General features: G+C 35.7%; 1 protein-coding gene across 5 annotated transcripts in view; it reads right to left on the bottom strand.

The window, feature by feature from the left end:
* cfi (complement factor I) overlaps window positions 1-24,689 on the bottom strand; it is a 55,431-nt gene extending 30,742 nt beyond the window's left edge. For all 5 annotated transcript variants that reach the window (XR_005042245.1, XM_036973669.1, XM_036973667.1 and 2 more), the window contains exon 1: window positions 24,550-24,689. Coding sequence is in view for 4 of the 5 variants with exons in the window: in XM_036973669.1 (XP_036829564.1) it covers window positions 24,550-24,615 (66 nt within the window). In the remaining variant the exon portion in view is untranslated. The remainder of the gene's footprint in view (window positions 1-24,549) is intronic.
* Between the last annotated feature and the right edge of the window lie 2,611 nt (window positions 24,690-27,300).

Here is a 27,300-nt window from a genome sequence, read left to right as displayed (position 1 = left end):
GAGATACAGGTCATATTATGCAGGAGATACAGGTCATATTATACAGGAGATACAGGTCATATTATACAGGAGATACAGGTCATATTATACAGGATATACAGGTCATATTATACAGACAGGAGATACAGGTCATATTATACAGGAGATACAGGTCATATTATACAGACAGGAGATACAGGTCATATTATACAGGAGATACAGGTCATATTATACAATAGATACAGGTCATATTATACAGGAGATACAGGTCAGATAATATAGGAGATACAGGTCATAGTATACAGGAGATACAGGTCATATTATACAGGAGATACAGGTCATATTATACAGACAGGAGATACAGGTCATATTATCCAGGAGATACAGATCATATTATACAGACAGGAGAAACAGGTCATATTATACAGACAGGAGATACAGGTCATATTATAGAGGAGATACAGGTCATATTGTACAGGAGATACAGGTCATATTATACAGGAGATACAGGTCATATTATACAGGAGATACAGGTCATATTATACAGACAGGAGATACAGGTCATATTATACAGACAGGAGATACAGGTCATATTACACAGGAGATACAGGTCATATTATACAGGAGATACAGGTCATAGTATACAGGAGATACAGGTCATATAATATAGGAGATACAGGTCATATTATACAGGAGATACAGGTCATATTATACAGGAGATACAGGTCATATTATACAGGAGATACAGGTCATATTATACAGGAGATACAGGTCATATTATACAGGAGATACAGGTCATATTATACAGGAGATACAGGTCATATTATACAGACAGGAGATACAGGTCATATTATACAGACAGGAGATACAGGTCATATTATACAGGAGATACAGGTCATATCATACAGGAGATACAGGTCATATTATACAGGATATACAGGTCATATTATACAGACAGGAGAAACAGGTCATATTATACAGGAGATACAGGTCATACTATACAGGAGATACAGGTCATACTATACAGGAGATACAGGTCATATTATACAGGAGATACAGGTCATATTATACAGGAGATACAGGTCATATAATATAGGAGATACAGGTCACATTATACAGACAGGAGATACAGGTCATATTATACAGACAGGAGATACAGGTCATATTATACAGGAGATACAGGTCATATTATACAGGAGATACAGGTCATATTATACAGGAGATACAGGTCATATTATACAAGAGATGCAGGTCATATTATACAGGAGATACAGGTCATATTATACAGACAGGAGATACAGGTCATATTATACAGACAGGAGATACAGGTCATATTATACAGGAGATACAGGTCATATTATACAGGAGATACAGGTCATATTATACAGGAGATACAGGTCATAGTATACAGGAGATACAGGTCATATTATACAGGAGATACAGGTCATATAATATAGGAGATACAGGTCATAGTATACAGGAGATACAGGTCATATTATACAGGAGATACAGGTCATATTATACAGACAGGAGATACAGGTCATATGATACAGGAGATACAGGTCATATTATACAGACAGGAGATACAGGTCATATTATACAGGAGATACAGGTCATATTATACAGGAGATACAGGTCATATTATACAGACCGGAGATACAGGTCATATAATATAGGAGATACAGGTCATATTATACAGGAGATACAGATCATATTATACAGGCGATACAGGTCATATAATATAGGAGATACAGGTCATAGTATACAGGAGATACAGGTCATATTATACACGAGAAACAGGTCATATTATACAGACAGGAGATACAGGTCATATTATACAGGAGATACAGGTCATATTATACAGGAGATACAGGTCATAGTATACAGGAGATACAGGTCATATTATACAGACAGGAGATACAGGTCATATTATACAGGAGATACAGGTCATATTATACAGGAGATACAGGTCATATTATACAGACAGTAGATACAGGTCATATTATACAGGAGATACAGGTCATATTATACAGACAGGAGATACAGGTCATATTATAGAGGAGATACAGGTCATATTATACAGACAGGAGATACAGGTCATAATATACAGACAGGAGATACAGGTCATATTATACAGGAGATACAGGTCATATTATACAGGAGATACAGGTCATATTATATAGGAGATACAGGTCATAGTATACAGGAGATACAGGTCATATTATACAGACAGGAGATACAGGTCATATTATACAGGAGATACAGGTCATATTATACAGGAGATACAGGTCATATTATACAGGAGATACAGGTCATATTATACAGGAGATACAGGTCATATTATACAGGATATACAGGTCATATTATACAGACAGGAGATACAGGTCATATTATACAGGAGATACAGGTCATATTATACAGACAGGAGATACAGGTCATATTATACAGGAGATACAGGTCATATTATACAAGAGATACAGGTCATATTATACAGGAGATACAGGTCAGATAATATAGGAGATACAGGTCATAGTATACAGGAGATACAGGTCATATTATACAGGAGATACAGGTCATATTATACAGACAGGAGATACAGGTCATATTATCCAGGAGATACAGATCATATTATACAGACAGGAGGAACAGGTCATATTATACAGACAGGAGATACAGGTCATATTATAGAGGAGATACAGGTCATATTATAGAGGAGATACAGGTCATATTATACAGGAGATACAGGTCATATTATACAGGAGATACAGGTCATATTATACAGGAGATACAGGTCATATTATACAGACAGGAGATACAGGTCATATTATACAGGAGATACAGGTCATATTATACAGACAGGAGATACAGGTCATATTATACAGGATATACAGGTCATATTATACAAGAGATACAGGTCATATTATACAGGAGATACAGGTCAGATAATATAGGAGATACAGGTCATAGTATACAGGAGATACAGGTCATATTATACAGGAGATACAGGTCATATTATACAGGAGATACAGGTCATAATATACAGGATATACAGGTCATATTATACAGACAGGAGATACAGGTCATATTATACAGGAGATACAGGTCATATTATACAGACAGGAGATACAGGTCATATTATACAGGAGATACAGGTCATATTATACAATAGATACAGGTCATATTATACAGGAGATACAGGTCAGATAATATAGGAGATACAGGTCATAGTATACAGGAGATACAGGTCATATTATACAGGAGATACAGGTCATATTATACAGGAGATACAGGTCATATTATACAGGAGATACAGGTCATAGTATACAGGAGATACAGGTCATATTATACAGACAGGAGATACAGGTCATATTATACAGGAGATACAGGTCATATTATACAGGAGATACAGGTCATATTATACAGACAGTAGATACAGGTCATATTATACAGGAGATACAGGTCATATTATACAGACAGGAGATACAGGTCATATTATAGAGGAGATACAGGTCATATTATACAGACAGGAGATACAGGTCATAATATACAGACAGGAGATACAGGTCATATTATACAGGAGATACAGGTCATATTATACAGGAGATACAGGTCATAGTATACAGGAGATACAGGTCATAGTATACAGGAGATACAGGTCATATTATACAGACAGGAGATACAGGTCATATTATACAGGAGATACAGGTCATATTATACAGGAGATACAGGTCATATTATACAGGAGATACAGGTCATATTATACAGGAGATACAGGTCATATTATACAGACAGGAGATACAGGTCATATTATACAGGAGATACAGGTCATATTATACAGACAGGAGATACAGGTCATATTATACAGGAGATACAGGTCATATTATACAAGAGATACAGGTCATATTATACAGGAGATACAGGTCAGATAATATAGGAGATACAGGTCATAGTATACAGGAGATACAGGTCATATTATACAGGAGATACAGGTCATATTATACAGGAGATACAGGTCATAATATACAGGATATACAGGTCATATTATACAGACAGGAGATACAGGTCATATTATACAGGAGATACAGGTCATATTATACAGACAGGAGATACAGGTCATATTATACAGGAGATACAGGTCATATTATACAATAGATACAGGTCATATTATACAGGAGATACAGGTCAGATAATATAGGAGATACAGGTCATAGTATACAGGAGATACAGGTCATATTATACAGGAGATACAGGTCATATTATACAGACAGGAGATACAGGTCATATTATCCAGGAGATACAGATCATATTATACAGACAGGAGAAACAGGTCATATTATACAGACAGGAGATACAGGTCATATTATAGAGGAGATACAGGTCATATTGTACAGGAGATACAGGTCATATTATACAGGAGATACAGGTCATAGTATACAGGAGATACAGGTCATATAATATAGGAGATACAGGTCATATTATACAGGAGATACAGGTCATATTATACAGGAGATACAGGTCATATTATACAGGAGATACAGGTCATATTATACAGGAGATACAGGTCATATTATACAGGAGATACAGGTCATATTATACAGGAGATACAGGTCATATTATACAGACAGGAGAAACAGGTCATATTATACAGGAGATACAGGTCATACTATACAGGAGATACAGGTCATATTATACAGGAGATACAGGTCATATTATACAGGAGATACAGGTCATATAATATAGGAGATACAGGTCATATTATACAGACAGGAGATACAGGTCATATTATACAGACACGAGATACAGTTCATATTATACAGGAGATACAGGTCATATTATACAGGAGATACAGGTCATATTATACAGGAGATACAGGTCATATTATACAAGAGATGCAGGTCATATTATACAGGAGATACAGGTCATATTATACAGACAGGAGATACAGGTCATATTATACAGACAGGAGATACAGGTCATATTATACAGGAGATACAGGTCATATTATACAGGAGATACAGGTCATATTATACAGGAGATACAGGTCATATTATACAGACAGGAGATACAGGTCATATGATACAGGAGATACAGGTCATATTATACAGACAGGAGATACAGGTCATATTATACAGGAGATACAGGTCATATTATACAGGAGATACAGGTCATATTATACAGACCGGAGATACAGGTCATATAATATAGGAGATACAGGTCATATTATACAGGAGATACAGATCATATTATACAGGCGATACAGGTCATATAATATAGGAGATACAGGTCATAGTATACAGGAGATACAGGTCATATTATACACGAGAAACAGGTCATATTATACAGACAGGAGATACAGGTCATATTATACAGGAGATACAGGTCATATTATACAGGAGATACAGGTCATAGTATACAGGAGATACAGGTCATATTATACAGACAGGAGATACAGGTCATATTATACAGGAGATACAGGTCATATTATACAGGAGATACAGGTCATATTATACAGACAGTAGATACAGGTCATATTATACAGGAGATCCAGGTCATATTATACAGACAGGAGATACAGGTCATATTATAGAGGAGATACAGGTCATATTATACAGACAGGAGATACAGGTCATAATATACAGACAGGAGATACAGGTCATATTATACAGGAGATACAGGTCATATTATACAGGAGATACAGGTCATAGTATATAGGAGATACAGGTCATAGTATACAGGAGATACAGGTCATATTATACAGATAGGAGATACAGGTCATATTATACAGGAGATACAGGTCATATTATACAGGAGATACAGGTCATATTATACAGGAGATACAGGTCATATTATACAGGATATACAGGTCATATTATACAGACAGGAGATACAGGTCATATTATACAGGAGATACAGGTCATATTATACAGACAGGAGATACAGGTCATATTATACAGGAGATACAGGTCATATTATACAAGAGATACAGGTCATATTATACAGGAGATACAGGTCAGATAATATAGGAGATACAGGTCATAGTATACAGGAGATACAGGTCATATTATACAGGAGATACAGGTCATATTATACAGACAGGAGATACAGGTCATATTATCCAGGAGATACAGATCATATTATACAGACAGGAGAAACAGGTCATATTATACAGACAGGAGATACAGGTCATATTATAGAGGAGATACAGGTCATATTGTACAGGAGATACAGGTCATATTATACAGGAGATACAGGTCATATTATACACGAGATACAGGTCATATTATACAGGAGATACAGGTCATATTATACAGGAGATACAGGTCATAGTATACAGGAGATACAGGTCATATTATACAGGAGATACAGGTCATATTATACAGACAGGAGATACAGGTCATAGTATACAGGAGATACAGGTCATATTATACAGGAGATACAGGTCATATTATACAGGAGATACAGGTCATATTATACAGACAGTAGATACAGGTCATATTATACAGGAGATACAGGTCATATTATACAGACAGGAGATACAGGTCATATTATAGAGGAGATACAGGTCATATTATACAGACAGGAGATACAGGTCATAATATACAGACAGGAGATACAGGTCATATTATAGAGGAGATACAGGTCATATTATACAGACAGGAGATACAGGTCATAATATACAGACAGGAGATACAGGTCATATTATACAGGAGATACAGGTCATAGTATACAGGAGATACAGGTCATAGTATACAGGAGATACAGGTCATATTATACAGACAGGAGATACAGGTCATATTATACAGGAGATACAGGTCATATTATACAGGAGATACAGGTCATATTATACAGGAGATACAGGTCATATTATACAGGAGATACAGGTCATATTATACAGACAGGAGATACAGGTCATATTATACAGGAGATACAGGTCATATTATACAGACAGGAGATACAGGTCATATTATACAGGAGATACAGGTCATATTATACAAGAGATACAGGTCATATTATACAGGAGATACAGGTCAGATAATATAGGAGATACAGGTCATAGTATACAGGAGATACAGGTCATATTATACAGGAGATACAGGTCATATTATACAGGAGATACAGGTCATATTATACAGGATATACAGGTCATATTATACAGACAGGAGATACAGGTCATATTATACAGGAGATACAGGTCATATTATACAGACAGGAGATACAGGTCATATTATACAGGAGATACAGGTCATATTATACAATAGATACAGGTCATATTATACAGGAGATACAGGTCAGATAATATAGGAGATACAGGTCATAGTATACAGGAGATACAGGTCATATTATACAGGAGATACAGGTCATATTATACAGACAGGAGATACAGGTCATATTATCCAGGAGATACAGATCCTATTATACAGACAGGAGAAACAGGTCATATTATACAGACAGGAGATACAGGTCATATTATAGAGGAGATACAGGTCATATTGTACAGGAGATACAGGTCATATTATACAGGAGATACAGGTCATATTATACAGGAGATACAGGTCATATTATACAGGAGATACAGGTCAGATAATATAGGAGATACAGGTCATAGTATACAGGAGATACAGGTCATATTATACAGACGGGAGATACAGGTCATATTATACAGGAGATACAGGTCATATTATACAGACAGGAGATACAGGTCATATTATACAGGAGATACAGGTCATATTATACAGACAGGAGATACAGGTCATATTATACAGGAGATACAGGTCATATTATACAAGAGATACAGGTCATATTATACAGGAGATACAGGTCAGATAATATAGGAGATACAGGTCATAGTATACAGGAGATACAGGTCATATTATACAGGAGATACAGGTCATATTATACAGGAGATACAGGTCATATTATACAGGATATACAGGTCATATTATACAGACAGGAGATACAGGTCATATTATACAGGAGATACAGGTCAGATAATATAGGAGATACAGGTCATAGTATACAGGAGATACAGGTCATATTATACAGGAGATACAGGTCATATTATACAGGAGATACAGGTCATATTGTACAGGAGATACAGGTCATATTATACAGGAGATACAGGTCATATTATACACGAGATACAGGTCATATTATACAGGAGATACAGGTCATATTATACAGGAGATACAGGTCATATTATACAGACAGGAGATACAGGTCATATTATACAGGAGATACAGGTCATATTATACAGACAGGAGATACAGGTCATATTATACAGGAGATACAGGTCATATTATACAAGAGATACAGGTCATATTATACAGGAGATACAGGTCAGATAATATAGGAGATACAGGTCATAGTATACAGGAGATACAGGTCATATTATACAGGAGATACAGGTCATATTATACAGGAGATACAGGTCATATTATACAGGATATACAGGTCATATTATACAGACAGGAGATACAGGTCATATTATACAGGAGATACAGGTCATATTATACAGACAGGAGATACAGGTCATATTATACAGGAGATACAGGTAATATTATACAATAGATACAGGTCATATTATACAGGAGATACAGGTCAGATAATATAGGAGATACAGGTCATAGTATACAGGAGATACAGGTCATATTATACAGGAGATACAGGTCATATTATACAGACAGGAGATACAGGTCATATTATCCAGGAGATACAGATCATATTATACAGACAGGAGAAACAGGTCATATTATACAGACAGGAGATACAGGTCATATTATAGAGGAGATACAGGTCATATTGTACAGGAGATACAGGTCATATTATACAGGAGATACAGGTCATATTATACAGGAGATACAGGTCATATTATACAGGAGATACAGGTCAGATAATATAGGAGATACAGGTCATAGTATACAGGAGATACAGGTCATATTATACAGACGGGAGATACAGGTCATATTATACAGGAGATACAGGTCATATTATACAGACAGGAGATACAGGTCATATTATACAGGAGATACAGGTCATATTATACAGACAGGAGATACAGGTCATATTATACAGGAGATACAGGTCATATTATACAAGAGATACAGGTCATATTATACAGGAGATACAGGTCAGATAATATAGGAGATACAGGTCATAGTATACAGGAGATACAGGTCATATTATACAGGAGATACAGGTCATATTATACAGGAGATACAGGTCATATTATACAGGATATACAGGTCATATTATACAGACAGGAGATACAGGTCATATTATACAGGAGATACAGGTCATATTATACAGACAGGAGATACAGGTCATATTATACAGGAGATACAGGTCATATTATACAATAGATACAGGTCATATTATACAGGAGATACAGGTCAGATAATATAGGAGATACAGGTCATAGTATACAGGAGATACAGGTCATATTATACAGGAGATACAGGTCATATTATACAGACAGGAGATACAGGTCATATTATCCAGGAGATACAGATCATATTATACAGACAGGAGAAACAGGTCATATTATACAGACAGGAGATACAGGTCATATTATACAGACAGGAGATACAGGTCATATTATCCAGGAGATACAGATCATATTATACAGGCAGGAGAAACAGGTCATATTATACAGACAGGAGATACAGGTCATAGTATAGAGGAGATACAGGTCATATTGTACAGGAGATACAGGTCATATTATACAGAAGATACAGGTCATATTATACAGGAGATACAGGTCATATTATACAGACAGGAGATACAGGTCATATTATACAGACGGGAGATACAGGTCATATTATACAGGAGATACAGGTCATATTACACAGGAGATACAGGTCATATTATACAGGAGATACAGGTCATAGTATACAGGAGATACAGGTCATATAATATAGGAGATACAGGTCATATTATACAGGAGATACAGGTCATATTATACAGGAGATACAGGTCATATTATACAGGAGATACAGGTCATAGTATACAGGAGATACAGGTCATATTATACAGGAGATACAGGTCATATTATACAGGAGATACAGGTCATATTGTACAGGAGATACAGGTCATATTATACAGGAGATACAGGTCATATTATACACGAGATACAGGTCATATTATACAGGAGATACAGGTCATATTATACAGGAGATACAGGTCATATTATACAGACAGGAGATACAGGTCATATTATACAGGAGATACAGGTCATATTATACAGACAGGAGATACAGGTCATATTATACAGGAGATACAGGTCATATTATACAAGAGATACAGGTCATATTATACAGGAGATACAGGTCAGATAATATAGGAGATACAGGTCATAGTATACAGGAGATACAGGTCATATTATACAGGAGATACAGGTCATATTATACAGGAGATACAGGTCATATTATACAGGATATACAGGTCATATTATACAGACAGGAGATACAGGTCATATTATACAGGAGATACAGGTCATATTATACAGACAGGAGATACAGGTCATATTATACAGGAGATACAGGTAATATTATACAATAGATACAGGTCATATTATACAGGAGATACAGGTCAGATAATATAGGAGATACAGGTCATAGTATACAGGAGATACAGGTCATATTATACAGGAGATACAGGTCATATTATACAGACAGGAGATACAGGTCATATTATCCAGGAGATACAGATCATATTATACAGACAGGAGAAACAGGTCATATTATACAGACAGGAGATACAGGTCATATTATAGAGGAGATACAGGTCATATTGTACAGGAGATACAGGTCATATTATACAGGAGATACAGGTCATATTATACAGGAGATACAGGTCATATTATACAGGAGATACAGGTCAGATAATATAGGAGATACAGGTCATAGTATACAGGAGATACAGGTCATATTATACAGACGGGAGATACAGGTCATATTATACAGGAGATACAGGTCATATTATACAGACAGGAGATACAGGTCATATTATACAGGAGATACAGGTCATATTATACAGACAGGAGATACAGGTCATATTATACAGGAGATACAGGTCATATTATACAAGAGATACAGGTCATATTATACAGGAGATACAGGTCAGATAATATAGGAGATACAGGTCATAGTATACAGGAGATACAGGTCATATTATACAGGAGATACAGGTCATATTATACAGGAGATACAGGTCATATTATACAGGATATACAGGTCATATTATACAGACAGGAGATACAGGTCATATTATACAGGAGATACAGGTCATATTATACAGACAGGAGATACAGGTCATATTATACAGGAGATACAGGTCATATTATACAATAGATACAGGTCATATTATACAGGAGATACAGGTCAGATAATATAGGAGATACAGGTCATAGTATACAGGAGATACAGGTCATATTATACAGGAGATACAGGTCATATTATACAGACAGGAGATACAGGTCATATTATCCAGGAGATACAGATCATATTATACAGACAGGAGAAACAGGTCATATTATACAGACAGGAGATACAGGTCATATTATACAGACAGGAGATACAGGTCATATTATCCAGGAGATACAGATCATATTATACAGGCAGGAGAAACAGGTCATATTATACAGACAGGAGATACAGGTCATATTATAGAGGAGATACAGGTCATATTGTACAGGAGATACAGGTCATATTATACAGAAGATACAGGTCATATTATACAGGAGATACAGGTCATATTATACAGACAGGAGATACAGGTCATATTATACAGACGGGAGATACAGGTCATATTATACAGGAGATACAGGTCATATTACACAGGAGATACAGGTCATATTATACAGGAGATACAGGTCATAGTATACAGGAGATACAGGTCATATAATATAGGAGATACAGGTCATATTATACAGGAGATACAGGTCATATTATACAGGAGATACAGGTCATATTATACAGGAGATACAGGTCATATTATACAGGAGATACAGGTCATATTATACAGGAGATACAGGTCATATTATACAGGAGATACAGACAGGAGAAACAGGTCATATTATACAGGAGATACAGGTCATACTATACAGGAGATACAGGTCATATTATACAGGACATACAGGTCATATTATACAGGAGATACAGGTCATAGTATACAGGAGATACAGGTCATAGTATACAGGAGATACAGGTCATATTATACAGGAGATACAGGTCATATAATATAGGAGATACAGGTCATAGTATACAGGAGATACAGGTCATATTATACAGGAGATACAGGTCATATTATACAGACAGGAGATACAGGTCATATGATATAGGAGATACAGGTCATATTATACAGACAGGAGATACAGGTCATATTATACAGGAGATACAGGTCATATTATACAGGAGATACAGGTCATATTATACAGACCGGAGATAGAGTCATATAATATAGGAGATACAGGTCATATTATACAGGAGATACAGATCATATTATACAGGCGATACAGGTCATATAATATAGGAGATACAGGTCATAGTATACAGGAGATACAGGTCATATTATACAGGAGATACAGGTCATATTATACAGGAGATACAGGTCATATTATACAAGAGATGCAGGTCATATTATACAGGAGATACAGGTCATATTATACAGACAGGAGATACAGGTCATATTATACAGACAGGAGATACAGGTCATATTATACAGGAGATACAGGTCATATTATACAGGAGATACAGGTCATAGTATACAGGAGATACAGGTCATATTATACAGGAGATACAGGTCATATAATATAGGAGATACAGGTCATAGTATACAGGAGATACAGGTCATATTATACAGGAGATACAGGTCATATTATACAGACAGGAGATACAGGTCATATGATACAGGAGATACAGGTCATATTATACAGACAGGAGATACAGGTCATATTATACAGGAGATACAGGTCATATTATACAGGAGATACAGGTCATATTATACAGACCGGAGATACAGGTCATATAATATAGGAGATACAGGTCATATTATACAGGAGATACAGATCATATTATACAGGCGATACAGGTCATATAATATAGGAGATACAGGTCATAGTATACAGGAGATACAGGTCATATTATACACGAGAAACAGGTCATATTATACAGACAGGAGATACAGGTCATATTATACAGGAGATACAGGTCATATTATACAGGAGATACAGGTCATAGTATACAGGAGATACAGGTCATATTATACAGACAGGAGATACAGGTCATATTATACAGGAGATACAGGTCATATTATACAGACAGTAGATACAGGTCATATTATACAGGAGATACAGGTCATATTATACAGACAGGAGATACAAGTCATATTATAGAGGAGATACAGGTCATATTATACAGACAGGAGATACAGGTCATAATATACAGACAGGAGATACAGGTCATATTATACAGGAGATACAGGTCATATTATACAGGAGATACAGGTCATAGTATATAGGAGATACAGGTCATAGTATACAGGAGATACAGGTCATATTATACAGACAGGAGATACAGGTCATATTATACAGGAGATACAGGTCATATTATACAGGAGATACAGGTCATATTATACAGGAGATACAGGTCATATTATACAGGATATACAGGTCATATTATACAGACAGGAGATACAGGTCATATTATACAGGAGATACAGGTCATATTATACAGACAGGAGATACAGGTCATATTATACAGGAGATACAGGTCATATTATACAAGAGATACAGGTCATATTATACAGGAGATACAGGTCAGATAATATAGGAGATACAGGTCATAGTATACAGGAGATACAGGTCATATTATACAGGAGATACAGGTCATCTTATACAGACAGGAGATACAGGTCATATTATCCAGGAGATACAGATCATATTATACAGACAGGAGAAACAGGTCATATTATACAGACAGGAGATACAGGTCATATTATAGAGGAGATACAGGTCATATTGTACAGGAGATACAGGTCATATTATACAGGAGATACAGGTCATATTATACACGAGATACAGGTCATATTATACAGGAGATACAGGTCATATTATACAGGAGATACAGGTCATAGTATACAGGAGATACAGGTCATATTATACAGGAGATACAGGTCATATTATACAGACAGGAGATACAGGTCATAGTATACAGGAGATACAGGTCATATTATACAGGAGATACAGGTCATATTATACAGGAGATACAGGTCATATTATACAGACAGTAGATACAGGTCATATTATACAGGAGATACAGGTCATATTATACAGGAGATACAGGTCATATTATACAGACAGGAGATACAGGTCATATTATAGAGGAGATACAGGTCATATTATACAGACAGGAGATACAGGTCATAATATACAGACAGGAGATACAGGTCATATTATACAGGAGATACAGGTCATATTATACAGGAGATACAGGTCATAGTATACAGGAGATACAGGTCATAGTATACAGGAGATACAGGTCATATTATACAGACAGGAGATACAGGTCATATTATACAGGAGATACAGGTCATATTATACAGGAGATACAGGTCATATTATACAGGAGATACAGGTCATATTATACAGGAGATACAGGTCATATTATACAGACAGGAGATACAGGTCATATTATACAGGAGATACAGGTCATATTATACAGACAGGAGATACAGGTCATATTATACAGGAGATACAGGTCATATTATACAAGAGATACAGGTCATATTATACAGGAGATACAGGTCAGATAATATAGGAGATACAGGTCATAGTATACAGGAGATACAGGTCATATTATACAGGAGATACAGGTCATATTATACAGGAGATACAGGTCATATTATACAGGATATACAGGTCATATTATACAGACAGGAGATACAGGTCATATTATACAGGAGATACAGGTCATATTATACAGACAGGAGATACAGGTCATATTATACAGGAGATACAGGTCATATTATACAATAGATACAGGTCATATTATACAGGAGATACAGGTCAGATAATATAGGAGATACAGGTCATAGTATACAGGAGATACAGGTCATATTATACAGGAGATACAGGTCATATTATACAGACAGGAGATACAGGTCATATTATCCAGGAGATACAGATCATATTATACAGACAGGAGAAACAGGTCATATTATACAGACAGGAGATACAGGTCATATTATAGAGGAGATACAGGTCATATTGTACAGGAGATACAGGTCATATTATACAGGAGATACAGGTCATATTATACAGGAGATACAGGTCATATTATACAGGAGATACAGGTCATATTATACAGACAGGAGATACAGGTCATATTATACAGACGGGAGATACAGGTCATATTATACAGGAGATACAGGTCATATTACACAGGAGATACAGGTCATATTATACAGGAGATACAGGTCATAGTATACAGGAGATACAGGTCATATAATATAGGAGATACAGGTCATATTATACAGGAGATACAGGTCATATTATACAGGAGATACAGGTCATATTATACAGGAGATACAGGTCATATTATACAGGAGATACAGGTCATATTATACAGGAGATACAGACAGGAGAAACAGGTCATATTATACAGGAGATACAGGTCATACTATACAGGAGATACAGGTCATATTATACAGGAGATACAGGTCATATTATACAGGAGATACAGGTCATAGTATACAGGAGATACAGGTCATATTATACAGGAGATACAGGTCATATAATATAGGAGATACAGGTCATAGTATACAGGAGATACAGGTCATATTATACAGGAGATACAGGTCATATTATACAGACAGGAGATACAGGTCATATGATATAGGAGATACAGGTCATATTATACAGACAGGAGATACAGGTCATATTATACAGGAGATACAGGTCATATTATACAGGAGATACAGGTCATATTATACAGGAGATACAGGTCATATTATACAGGAGATACAGGTCATACTATACAGGAGATACAGGTCATATTATACAGGAGATACAGGTCATATTATACAGGAGATACAGGTCATAGTATACAGGAGATACAGGTCATATTATACAGGAGATACAGGTCATATAATATAGGAGATACAGGTCATAGTATACAGGAGATACAGGTCATATTATACAGGAGATACAGGTCATATTATACAGACAGGAGATACAGGTCATATGATATAGGAGATACAGGTCATATTATACAGACAGGAGATACAGGTCATATTATACAGGAGATACAGGTCATATTATACAGGAGATACAGGTCATATTATACAGACCGGAGATACAGGTCATATAATATAGGAGATACAGGTCATATTATACAGGAGATACAGATCATATTATACAGGCGATACAGGTCATATAATATAGGAGATACAGGTCATAGTATACAGGAGATACAGGTCATATTATACAGACAGGAGATACAGGTCATATTATACAGGAGATACAGGTCATATTATACAGGAGATACAGGTCATATTATACAGGAGATACAGGTCATATGATACAGGAGATACAGGTCATATTATACAGACAGGAGATACAGGTCATATTATACAGGAGATACAGGTCATATTATACAGGAGATACAGGTCATATTATACAGACCGGAGATACAGGTCATATAATATAGGAGATACAGGTCATATTATACAGACAGGAGATACAGGTCATATTATAGAGGAGATACAGGTCATATTATACAGACAGGAGATACAGGTCATAATATACAGACAGGAGATACAGGTCATATTATACAGGAGATACAGGTCATATTATACAGGAGATACAGGTCATAGTATATAGGAGATACAGGTCATAGTATACAGGAGATACAGGTCATATTATACAGACAGGAGATACAGGTCATATTATACAGGAGATACAGGTCATATTATACAGACAGGAGATACAGGTCATATTATCCAGGAGATACAGATCATATTATACAGACAGGAGAAACAGGTCATATTATACAGACAGGAGATACAGGTCATATTATAGAGGAGATACAGGTCATATTGTACAGGAGATACAGGTCATATTAGACAGGAGATACAGGTCATATTATACACGAGATACAGGTCATATTATACAGGAGATACAGGTCATATTATACAGGAGATACAGGTCATAGTATACAGGAGATACAGGTCATATTATACAGGAGATACAGGTCATATTATACAGACAGGAGATACAGGTCATAGTATACAGGAGATACAGGTCATATTATACAGGAGATACAGGTCATATTATACAGGAGATACAGGTCATATTATACAGACAGTAGATACAGGTCATATTATACAGGAGATACAGGTCATATTATACAGACAGGAGATACAGGTCATATTATAGAGGAGATACAGGTCATATTATACAGACAGGAGATACAGGTCATAATATACAGACAGGAGATACAGGTCATATTATACAGGAGATACAGGTCATATTATACAGGAGATACAGGTCATAGTATACAGGAGATACAGGTCATAGTATACAGGAGATACAGGTCATATTATACAGACAGGAGATACAGGTCATATTATACAGACAGGAGATACAGGTCATATTATACAGGAGATACAGATCATATTATACAGGAGATACAGGTCATATTATACAGGAGATACAGGTCATATTATACAGGAGATACAGGTCATATTATACAGACAGGAGATACAGGTCATATTTTACAGGAGATACAGGTCATATTATACAGACAGGAGATACAGGTCATATTATACAGGAGATACAGGTCATATTATACAAGAGATACAGGTCATATTATACAGGAGATACAGGTCAGATAATATAGGAGATACAGGTCATAGTATACAGGATATACAGGTCATATTATACAGGAGATACAGGTCATATTATACAGGAGATACAGGTCATATTATACAGGATATACAGGTCATATTATACAGACAGGAGATACAGGTCATATTATACAGGAGATACAGGTCATATTATACAGACAGGAGATACAGGTCATATTATACAGGAGATACAGGTCATATTATACAATAGATACAGGTCATATTATACAGGAGATACAGGTCAGATAATATAGGAGATACAGGTCATAGTATACAGGAGATACAGGTCATATTATACAGGAGATACAGGTCATATTATACAGACAGGAGATACAGGTCATATTATCCAGGAGATACAGATCATATTATACAGACAGGAGAAACAGGTCATATTATACAGACAGGAGATACAGGTCATATTATAGAGGAGATACAGGTCATATTGTACAGGAGATACAGGTCATATTATACAGGAGATACAGGTCATATTATACAGGAGATACAGGTCATATTATACAGGAGATACAGGTCATATTATACAGACAGGAGATACAGGTCATATTATACAGACGGGAGATACAGGTCATATTATACAGGAGATACAGGTCATATTACACAGGAGATACAGGTCATATTATACAGGAGATACAGGTCATAGTATACAGGAGATACAGGTCATATAATATAGGAGATACAGGTCATATTATACAGGAGATACAGGTCATATTATACAGGAGATACAGGTCATATTATACAGGAGATACAGGTCATATTATACAAGAGATACAGGTCATATTATACAGGAGATACAGGTCATATTATACAGGAGATACAGACAGGAGAAACAGGTCATATTATACAGGAGATACAGGTCATACTATACAGGAGATACAGGTCATATTATACAGGAGATACAGGTCATATTATACAGGAGATACAGGTCATAGTATACAGGAGATACAGGTCATATTATACAGGAGATACAGGTCATATAATATAGGAGATACAGGTCATAGTATACAGGAGATACAGGTCATATTATACAGGAGATACATGTCATATTATACAGACAGGAGATACAGGTCATATGATATAGGAGATACAGGTCATATTATACAGACAGGAGATACAGGTCATATTATACAGGAGATACAGGTCATATTATACAGGAGATACAGGTCATATTATACAGACCGGAGATACAGGTCATATAATATAGGAGATACAGGTCATATTATACAGGAGATACAGATCATATTATACAGGCGATACAGGTCATATAATATAGGAGATACAGGTCATAGTATACAGGAGATACAGGTCATATTATACACGAGAAACAGGTCATATTATACAGACAGGAGATACAGGTCATATTATACAGGAGATACAGGTCATATTATACAGGAGATACAGGTCATAGTATACAGGAGATACAGGTCATATTATACAGACAGGAGATACAGGTCATATTATACAGGAGATACAGGTCATATTATACAGGAGATACAGGTCATATTATACAGGAGATACAGGTCATATTATACAGGAGATACAGGTCATATTATACAGACAGGAGATACAGGTCATATTATAGAGGAGATACAGGTCATATTATACAGACAGGAGATACAGGTCATAATATACAGACAGGAGATACAGGTCATATTATACAGGAGATACAGGTCATATTATACAGGAGATACAGGTCATAGTATATAGGAGATACAGGTCATAGTATACAGGAGATACAGGTCATATTATACAGACAGGAGATACAGGTCATATTATACAGGAGATACAGGTCATATTATACAGGAGATACAGGTCATATTATACAGGAGATACAGGTCATATTATACAGGATATACAGGTCATATTATACAGACAGGAGATACAGGTCATATTATACAGGAGATACAGGTCATATTATACAGACAGGAGATACAGGTCATATTATACAGGAGATACAGGTCATATTATACAAGAGATACAGGTCATATTATACAGGAGATACAGGTCAGATAATATAGGAGATACACGTCATAGTATACAGGAGATACAGGTCATATTATACAGGAGATACAGGTCATATTATACAGACAGGAGATACAGGTCATATTATCCAGGAGATACAGATCATATTATACAGACAGGAGAAACAGGTCATATTATACAGACAGGAGATACAGGTCATATTATAGAGGAGATACAGGTCATATTGTACAGGAGATACAGGTCATATTATACAGGAGATACAGGTCATATTATACACGAGATACAGGTCATATTATACAGGAGATACAGGTCATATTATACAGGAGATACAGGTCATATTATACAGACAGGAGATACAGGTCATAGTATACAGGAGATACAGGTCATATTATACAGACAGGAGAAACAGGTCATATTATACAGACAGGAGATACAGGTCATATTATAGAGGAGATACAGGTCATATTATACAGGAGATACAGGTCATATTATACAGACAGGAGATACAGGATATATTATACAGGAGATACAGGTCATATTATACAGGAGATACAGGTCATATTATACAGGAGATACAGGTCATATTATACAGGAGATACAGGTCATATTATACAGGAGATACAGGTCATATTATACAGGAGATACAGGTCATATTATACAGGAGATACAGGTCATATTATACAGGAGATACAGGTCATAGTATACAGGAGATACAGGTCATATTATACAGACAGGAGATACAGGTCATATTATACAGGAGATACAGGTCATATTATACAGGAGATACAGGTCATATTATACAGACAGTAGATACAGGTCATATTATACAGGAGATACAGGTCATATTATACAGACAGGAGATACAGGTCATATTATAGAGGAGATACAGGTCATATTATACAGACAGGAGATACAGGTCATAATATACAGACAGGAGATACAGGTCATATTATACAGGAGATACAGGTCATATTATACAGGAGATACAGGTCATAGTATACAGGAGATACAGGTCATAGTATACAGGAGATACAGGTCATATTATACAGACAGGAGATATAGGTCATATTATACAGGAGATACAGGTCATATTATACAGGAGATACAGGTCATATTATACAGGAGATACAGGTCATATAATACAGGAGATACAGGTCATATTATACAGACAGGAGATACAGGTCATATTATACAGGAGATACAGGTCATATTATACAAGAGATACAGGTCATATTATACAGGAGATACAGGTCAGATAATATAGGAGATACAGGTCATAGTATACAGGAGATACAGGTCATATTATACAGGAGATACAGGTCATATTATACAGACAGGAGATACAGGTCATATTATCCAGGAGATACAGATCATATTATACAGACAGGAGATACTGGTCATATTATACAGGAGATACAGGTCATATTATACAGGAGATACAGGTCATATTATACAGGAGATACAGGTCATATTATACAGGAGATACAGGTCATAGTATACAGGAGATACAGGTCATATTATACAGACAGGAGATACAGGTCATATTATACAGGAGATACAGGTCATATTATACAGGAGATACAGGTCATATTATACAGGAGATACAGGTCATATTATACAGGAGATACAGGTCATATTATACAGACAGGAGATACAGGTCATATTATAGAGGAGATACAGGTCATATTATACAGACAGGAGATACAGGTCATAATATACAGACAGGAGATACAGGTCATATTATACAGGAGATACAGGTCATATTATACAGGAGATACAGGTCATAGTATATAGGAGATACAGGTCATAGTATACAGGAGATACAGGTCATATTATACAGACAGGAGATACAGGTCATATTATACAGGAGATACAGGTCATATTATACAGGAGATACAGGTCATATTATACAGGAGATACAGGTCATATTATACAGGATATACAGGTCATATTATACAGACAGGAGATACAGGTCATATTATACAGGAGATACAGGTCATATTATACAGACAGGAGATACAGGTCATATTATACAGGAGATACAGGTCATATTATACAAGAGATACAGGTCATATTATACAGGAGATACAGGTCAGATAATATAGGAGATACACGTCATAGTATACAGGAGATACAGGTCATATTATACAGGAGATACAGGTCATATTATACAGACAGGAGATACAGGTCATATTATCCAGGAGATACAGATCATATTATACAGACAGGAGAAACAGGTCATATTATACAGACAGGAGATACAGGTCATATTATAGAGGAGATACAGGTCATATTGTACAGGAGATACAGGTCATATTATACAGGAGATACAGGTCATATTATACACGAGATACAGGTCATATTATACAGGAGATACAGGTCATATTATACAGGAGATACAGGTCATATTATACAGACAGGAGATACAGGTCATAGTATACAGGAGATACAGGTCATATTATACAGACAGGAGAAACAGGTCATATTATACAGACAGGAGATACAGGTCATATTATAGAGGAGATACAGGTCATATTATACAGGAGATACAGGTCATATTATACAGACAGGAGATACAGGATATATTATACAGGAGATACAGGTCATATTATACAGGAGATACAGGTCATATTATACAGGAGATACAGGTCATATTATACAGGAGATACAGGTCATATTATACAGGAGATACAGGTCATATTATACAGGAGATACAGGTCATATTATACAGGAGATACAGGTCATATTATACAGGAGATACAGGTCATAGTATACAGGAGATACAGGTCATATTATACAGACAGGAGATACAGGTCATATTATACAGGAGATACAGGTCATATTATACAGGAGATACAGGTCATATTATACAGACAGTAGATACAGGTCATATTATACAGGAGATACAGGTCATATTATACAGACAGGAGATACAGGTCATATTATAGAGGAGATACAGGTCATATTATACAGACAGGAGATACAGGTCATAATATACAGACAGGAGATACAGGTCATATTATACAGGAGATACAGGTCATATTATACAGGAGATACAGGTCATAGTATACAGGAGATACAGGTCATAGTATACAGGAGATACAGGTCATATTATACAGACAGGAGATATAGGTCATATTATACAGGAGATACAGGTCATATTATACAGGAGATACAGGTCATATTATACAGGAGATACAGGTCATATAATACAGGAGATACAGGTCATATTATACAGACCGGAGATACAGGTCATATTATACAGGAGATACAGGTCATATTATACAGACAGGAGATACAGGTCATATTATACAGGAGATACAGGTCATATTATACAAGAGATACAGGTCATATTATACAGGAGATACAGGTCAGATAATATAGGAGATACAGGTCATAGTATACAGGAGATACAGGTCATATTATACAGGAGATACAGGTCATATTATACAGACAGGAGATACAGGTCATATTATCCAGGAGATACAGATCATATTATACAGACAGGAGATACTGGTCATATTATACAGGAGATACAGGTCATATTATACAGGAGATACAGGTCATATTATACAGGAGATACAGGTCATAGTATACAGGAGATACAGGTCATATTATACAGGAGATACAGGTCATATTATACAGACAGGAGAAACAGGTCATAATATACAGACAGGAGATACAGGTCATATTATAGAGGAGATACAGGTCATATTATACAGGAGATACAGGTCATATTATACAGACAGGAGATACAGGTCATATTATACAGACAGGAGATACAGGTCATATTATACAGGAGATACAGGTCATATTATACAGGAGATACAGGTCATATTATACAGGAGATACAGGTCATATTATACAGGAGATACAGGTCATATTATACAGGAGATACAGGTCATATTATACAGGAGATACAGGTCATATTATACAGGAGATACAGGTCATATTATACAGGAGATACAGGTCATATTATACAGGAGATACAGGTCATATTATACAGGAGATACAGGTCATAGTATACAGGAGATACAGGTCATATTATACAGGAGATACAGGTCATATAATATAGGAGATACAGGTCATATTATACAGGAGATACAGGTCATAATATACAGGAGATACAGGTCATATTATACAGGAGATACAGGTCATATTATACAGAAGATACAGGTCATAGTATACAGACAGGAGATACAGGTCATATTATACAGGAGATACAGGTCATATTATACAGACAGGAGATACAGGTCATATTATACAGGAGATACAGGTCATATTATACAGACAGGAGATACAGGTCATATTATACAGACAGGAGATACAGGTCATATTATACAGACAGGAGATACAGGTCATATTATACAGGAGATACAGGTCATATTATATAGTAGAAACAGGTAATATTATACAGGAGAAACAGGTCATATAATATACAGGAGAAACAGGTCATATAATATACAGGTCGCAAGTCTTTTCAGCATAATTTAAAAACAGCTGCATTAAATACTTATAAAAGAGCGGGGAGACTTGTGACTTACCGTAGCAAGGTGTGTGTGTGTGTGTGTGTCTGTGTGTGTGTGTGTGTGTGTGTGTCTGTGTGTGTGTGTGTGTGTGTGTGTGTGTGTGTGTGTGTGTGTGTGTGTATGATAATGGGGTGTAACTTACCTTAGCAAGGTGTGTGATGTGTAGAACTCCTAGTAGCAGTATTGTCAACGCTGTCTTTTTCCCCATGGTGACTCCTGACGGACTAACCAACTAGCCTGCCTCAATACACAATGTGTTTCTCTCTCTGTCTCTCTCTGGGACATTGATCATTCATCAATCATTACCCTCATCTGTCAATGTGGACCAACACACACACACACACACACACTGTTTGTGTTTGTGTGTGCCTGTTTCGGAAGTCCAGCCCAGTTGTTCCAGTAACTGACAAAACACACGCAAACCCACACACACACGCAAACCCATGCACAAACAAACCTCTTCACACACACACACACACACACACACACACACACACACACACACACACACACACACACACACACACACACACACACACACACACACACACACACACACACGCTGTCATCCTCTGCATTCTAAACATTCTAAATGTAAAGCACGTTGTCTGTCTTCCTCTGCATTCTAAACATTCTAAACATTCTAAATGTAAAGCACGTTGTCTGTCTTCCTCTGCATTCTAAACATTCTAAACATTCTAAATGTAAAGCACGTTGTCTGTCTTCCTCTGCATTCTAAACATTCTAAACATTCTAAATGTAAAGCACGTTGTCTGTCTTCCTCTGCATTCTAAACATTCTAAACATTCTAAATGTAAAGCAGGTTGTCTGTCTTCCTCTGCATTCTAAACATTCTAAACATTCTAAATGTAAAGCACGTTGTCTGTCTTCCTCTGCATTCTAAACATTCTAAATGTAAAGCACGTTGTCTGTCTTCCTCTGCATTCTAAACATTCTAAACATTCTAAACATTCTAAACATTCTAAATGTAAAGCACGTTGTCTGTCTTCCTCTGCATTCTAAACATTCTAAACATTCTAAATGTAAAGCAGGTTGTCTGTCTTCCTCTGCATTCTAAACATTCTAAACATTCTAAATGTAAAGCACGTTGTCTGTCTTCCTCTGCATTCTAAACATTCTAAACATTCTAAATGTAAAGCATGTTGTCTGTCTTCCTCTGCATTCTAAACATTCTAAACATTCTAAATGTAAAGCACGTTGTCTGTCTTCCTCTGCATTCTAAACATTCTAAACATTCTAAATGTAAAGCACGTTGTCTGTCTTCCTCTGCATTCTAAACATTCTAAACATTCTAAATGTAAAGCACGTTGTCTGTCTTCCTCTGCATTCTAAACATTCTAAATGTAAAGCACGTTGTCTGTCTTCCTCTGCATTCTAAACATTCTAAACATTCTAAATGTAAAGCACGTTGTCTGTCTTCCTCTGCATTCTAAACATTCTAAACATTCTAAATGTAAAGCACGTTGTCTGTCTTCCTCTGCATTCTAAACATTCTAAACATTCTAAACATTCTAAATGTAAAGCATGTTGTCTGTCTTCCTCTGCATTCTAAACATTCTAAACATTCTAAATGTAAAGCAGGTTGTCTGTCTTCCTCTGCATTCTAAACATTCTAAACATTCTAAATGTAAAGCACGTTGTCTGTCTTCCTCTGCATTCTAAACATTCTAAACATTCTAAACATTCTAAATGTAAAGCATGTTGTCTGTCTTCCTCTGCATTCTAAACATTCTAAATGTAAAGCACGTTGTCTGTCTTCCTCTGCATTCTAAACATTCTAAATGTAAAGCATGTTGTCTGTCTTCCTCTGCATTCTAAACATTCTAAACATTCTAAATGTAAAGCAGGTTGTCTGTCTTCCTCTGCATTCTAAACATTCTAAACATTCTAAATGTAAAGCACGTTGTCTGTCTTCCTCTGCATTCTAAACATTCTAAACATTCTAAACATTCTAAATGTAAAGCATGTTGTCTGTCTTCCTCTGCATTCTAAACATTCTAAACATTCTAAATGTAAAGCATGTTGTCTGTCTTCCTCTGCATTCTAAACATTCTAAACATTCTAAATGTAAAGCACGTTGTCTGTCTTCCTCTGCATTCTAAACTTTCTAAACATTCTAAATGTAAAGCACGTTGTCTGTCTTCCTCTGCATTCTAAACATTCTAAACATTCTAAACATTCTAAATGTAAAGCACGTTGTCTGTCTTCCTCTGCATTCTAAACATTCTAAACTTTCTAAACATTCTAAATGTAAAGCACGTTGTCTGTCTTCCTCTGCATTCTAAACATTCTAAACATTCTAAATGTAAAGCACGTTGTCTGTCTTCCTCTGCATTCTAAACATTCTAAACATTCTAAACATTCTAAATGTAAAGCACGTTGTCTGTCTTCCTCTGCATTCTAAACTTTCTAAACATTCTAAATGTAAAGCACGTTGTCTGTCTTCCTCTGCATTCTAAACATTCTAAACATTCTAAATGTAAAGCACGTTGTCTGTCTTCCTCTGCATTCTAAACATTCTAAACCTTCTAAATGTAAAGCACGTTGTCTGTCTTCCTCTGCATTCTAAACATTCTAAACATTCTAAATGTAAAGCACGTTGTCTGTCTTCCTCTGCATTCTAAACATTCTAAACATTCTAAACATTCTAAATGTAAAGCACGTTGTCTGTCTTCCTCTGCATTCTAAACATTCTAAACATTCTAAATGTAAAGCACGTTGTCTGTCTTCCTCTGCATTCTAAACATTCTAAATGTAAAGCATGTTGTCTGTCTTCCTCTGCATTCTAAACATTCTAAACATTCTAAATGTAAAGCACGTTGTCTGTCTTCCTCTGCATTCTAAACATTCTAAACCTTCTAAATGTAAAGCA

The sequence above is a fragment of the Oncorhynchus mykiss genome, unplaced genomic scaffold (assembly GCF_013265735.2).
Source record: "Oncorhynchus mykiss isolate Arlee unplaced genomic scaffold, USDA_OmykA_1.1 un_scaffold_289, whole genome shotgun sequence".
NCBI lineage: Eukaryota > Metazoa > Chordata > Actinopteri > Salmoniformes > Salmonidae > Oncorhynchus > Oncorhynchus mykiss.
Note: the sequence above shows the minus strand (reverse complement) of the source record. Positions and strands in the feature narration are given on the sequence as shown.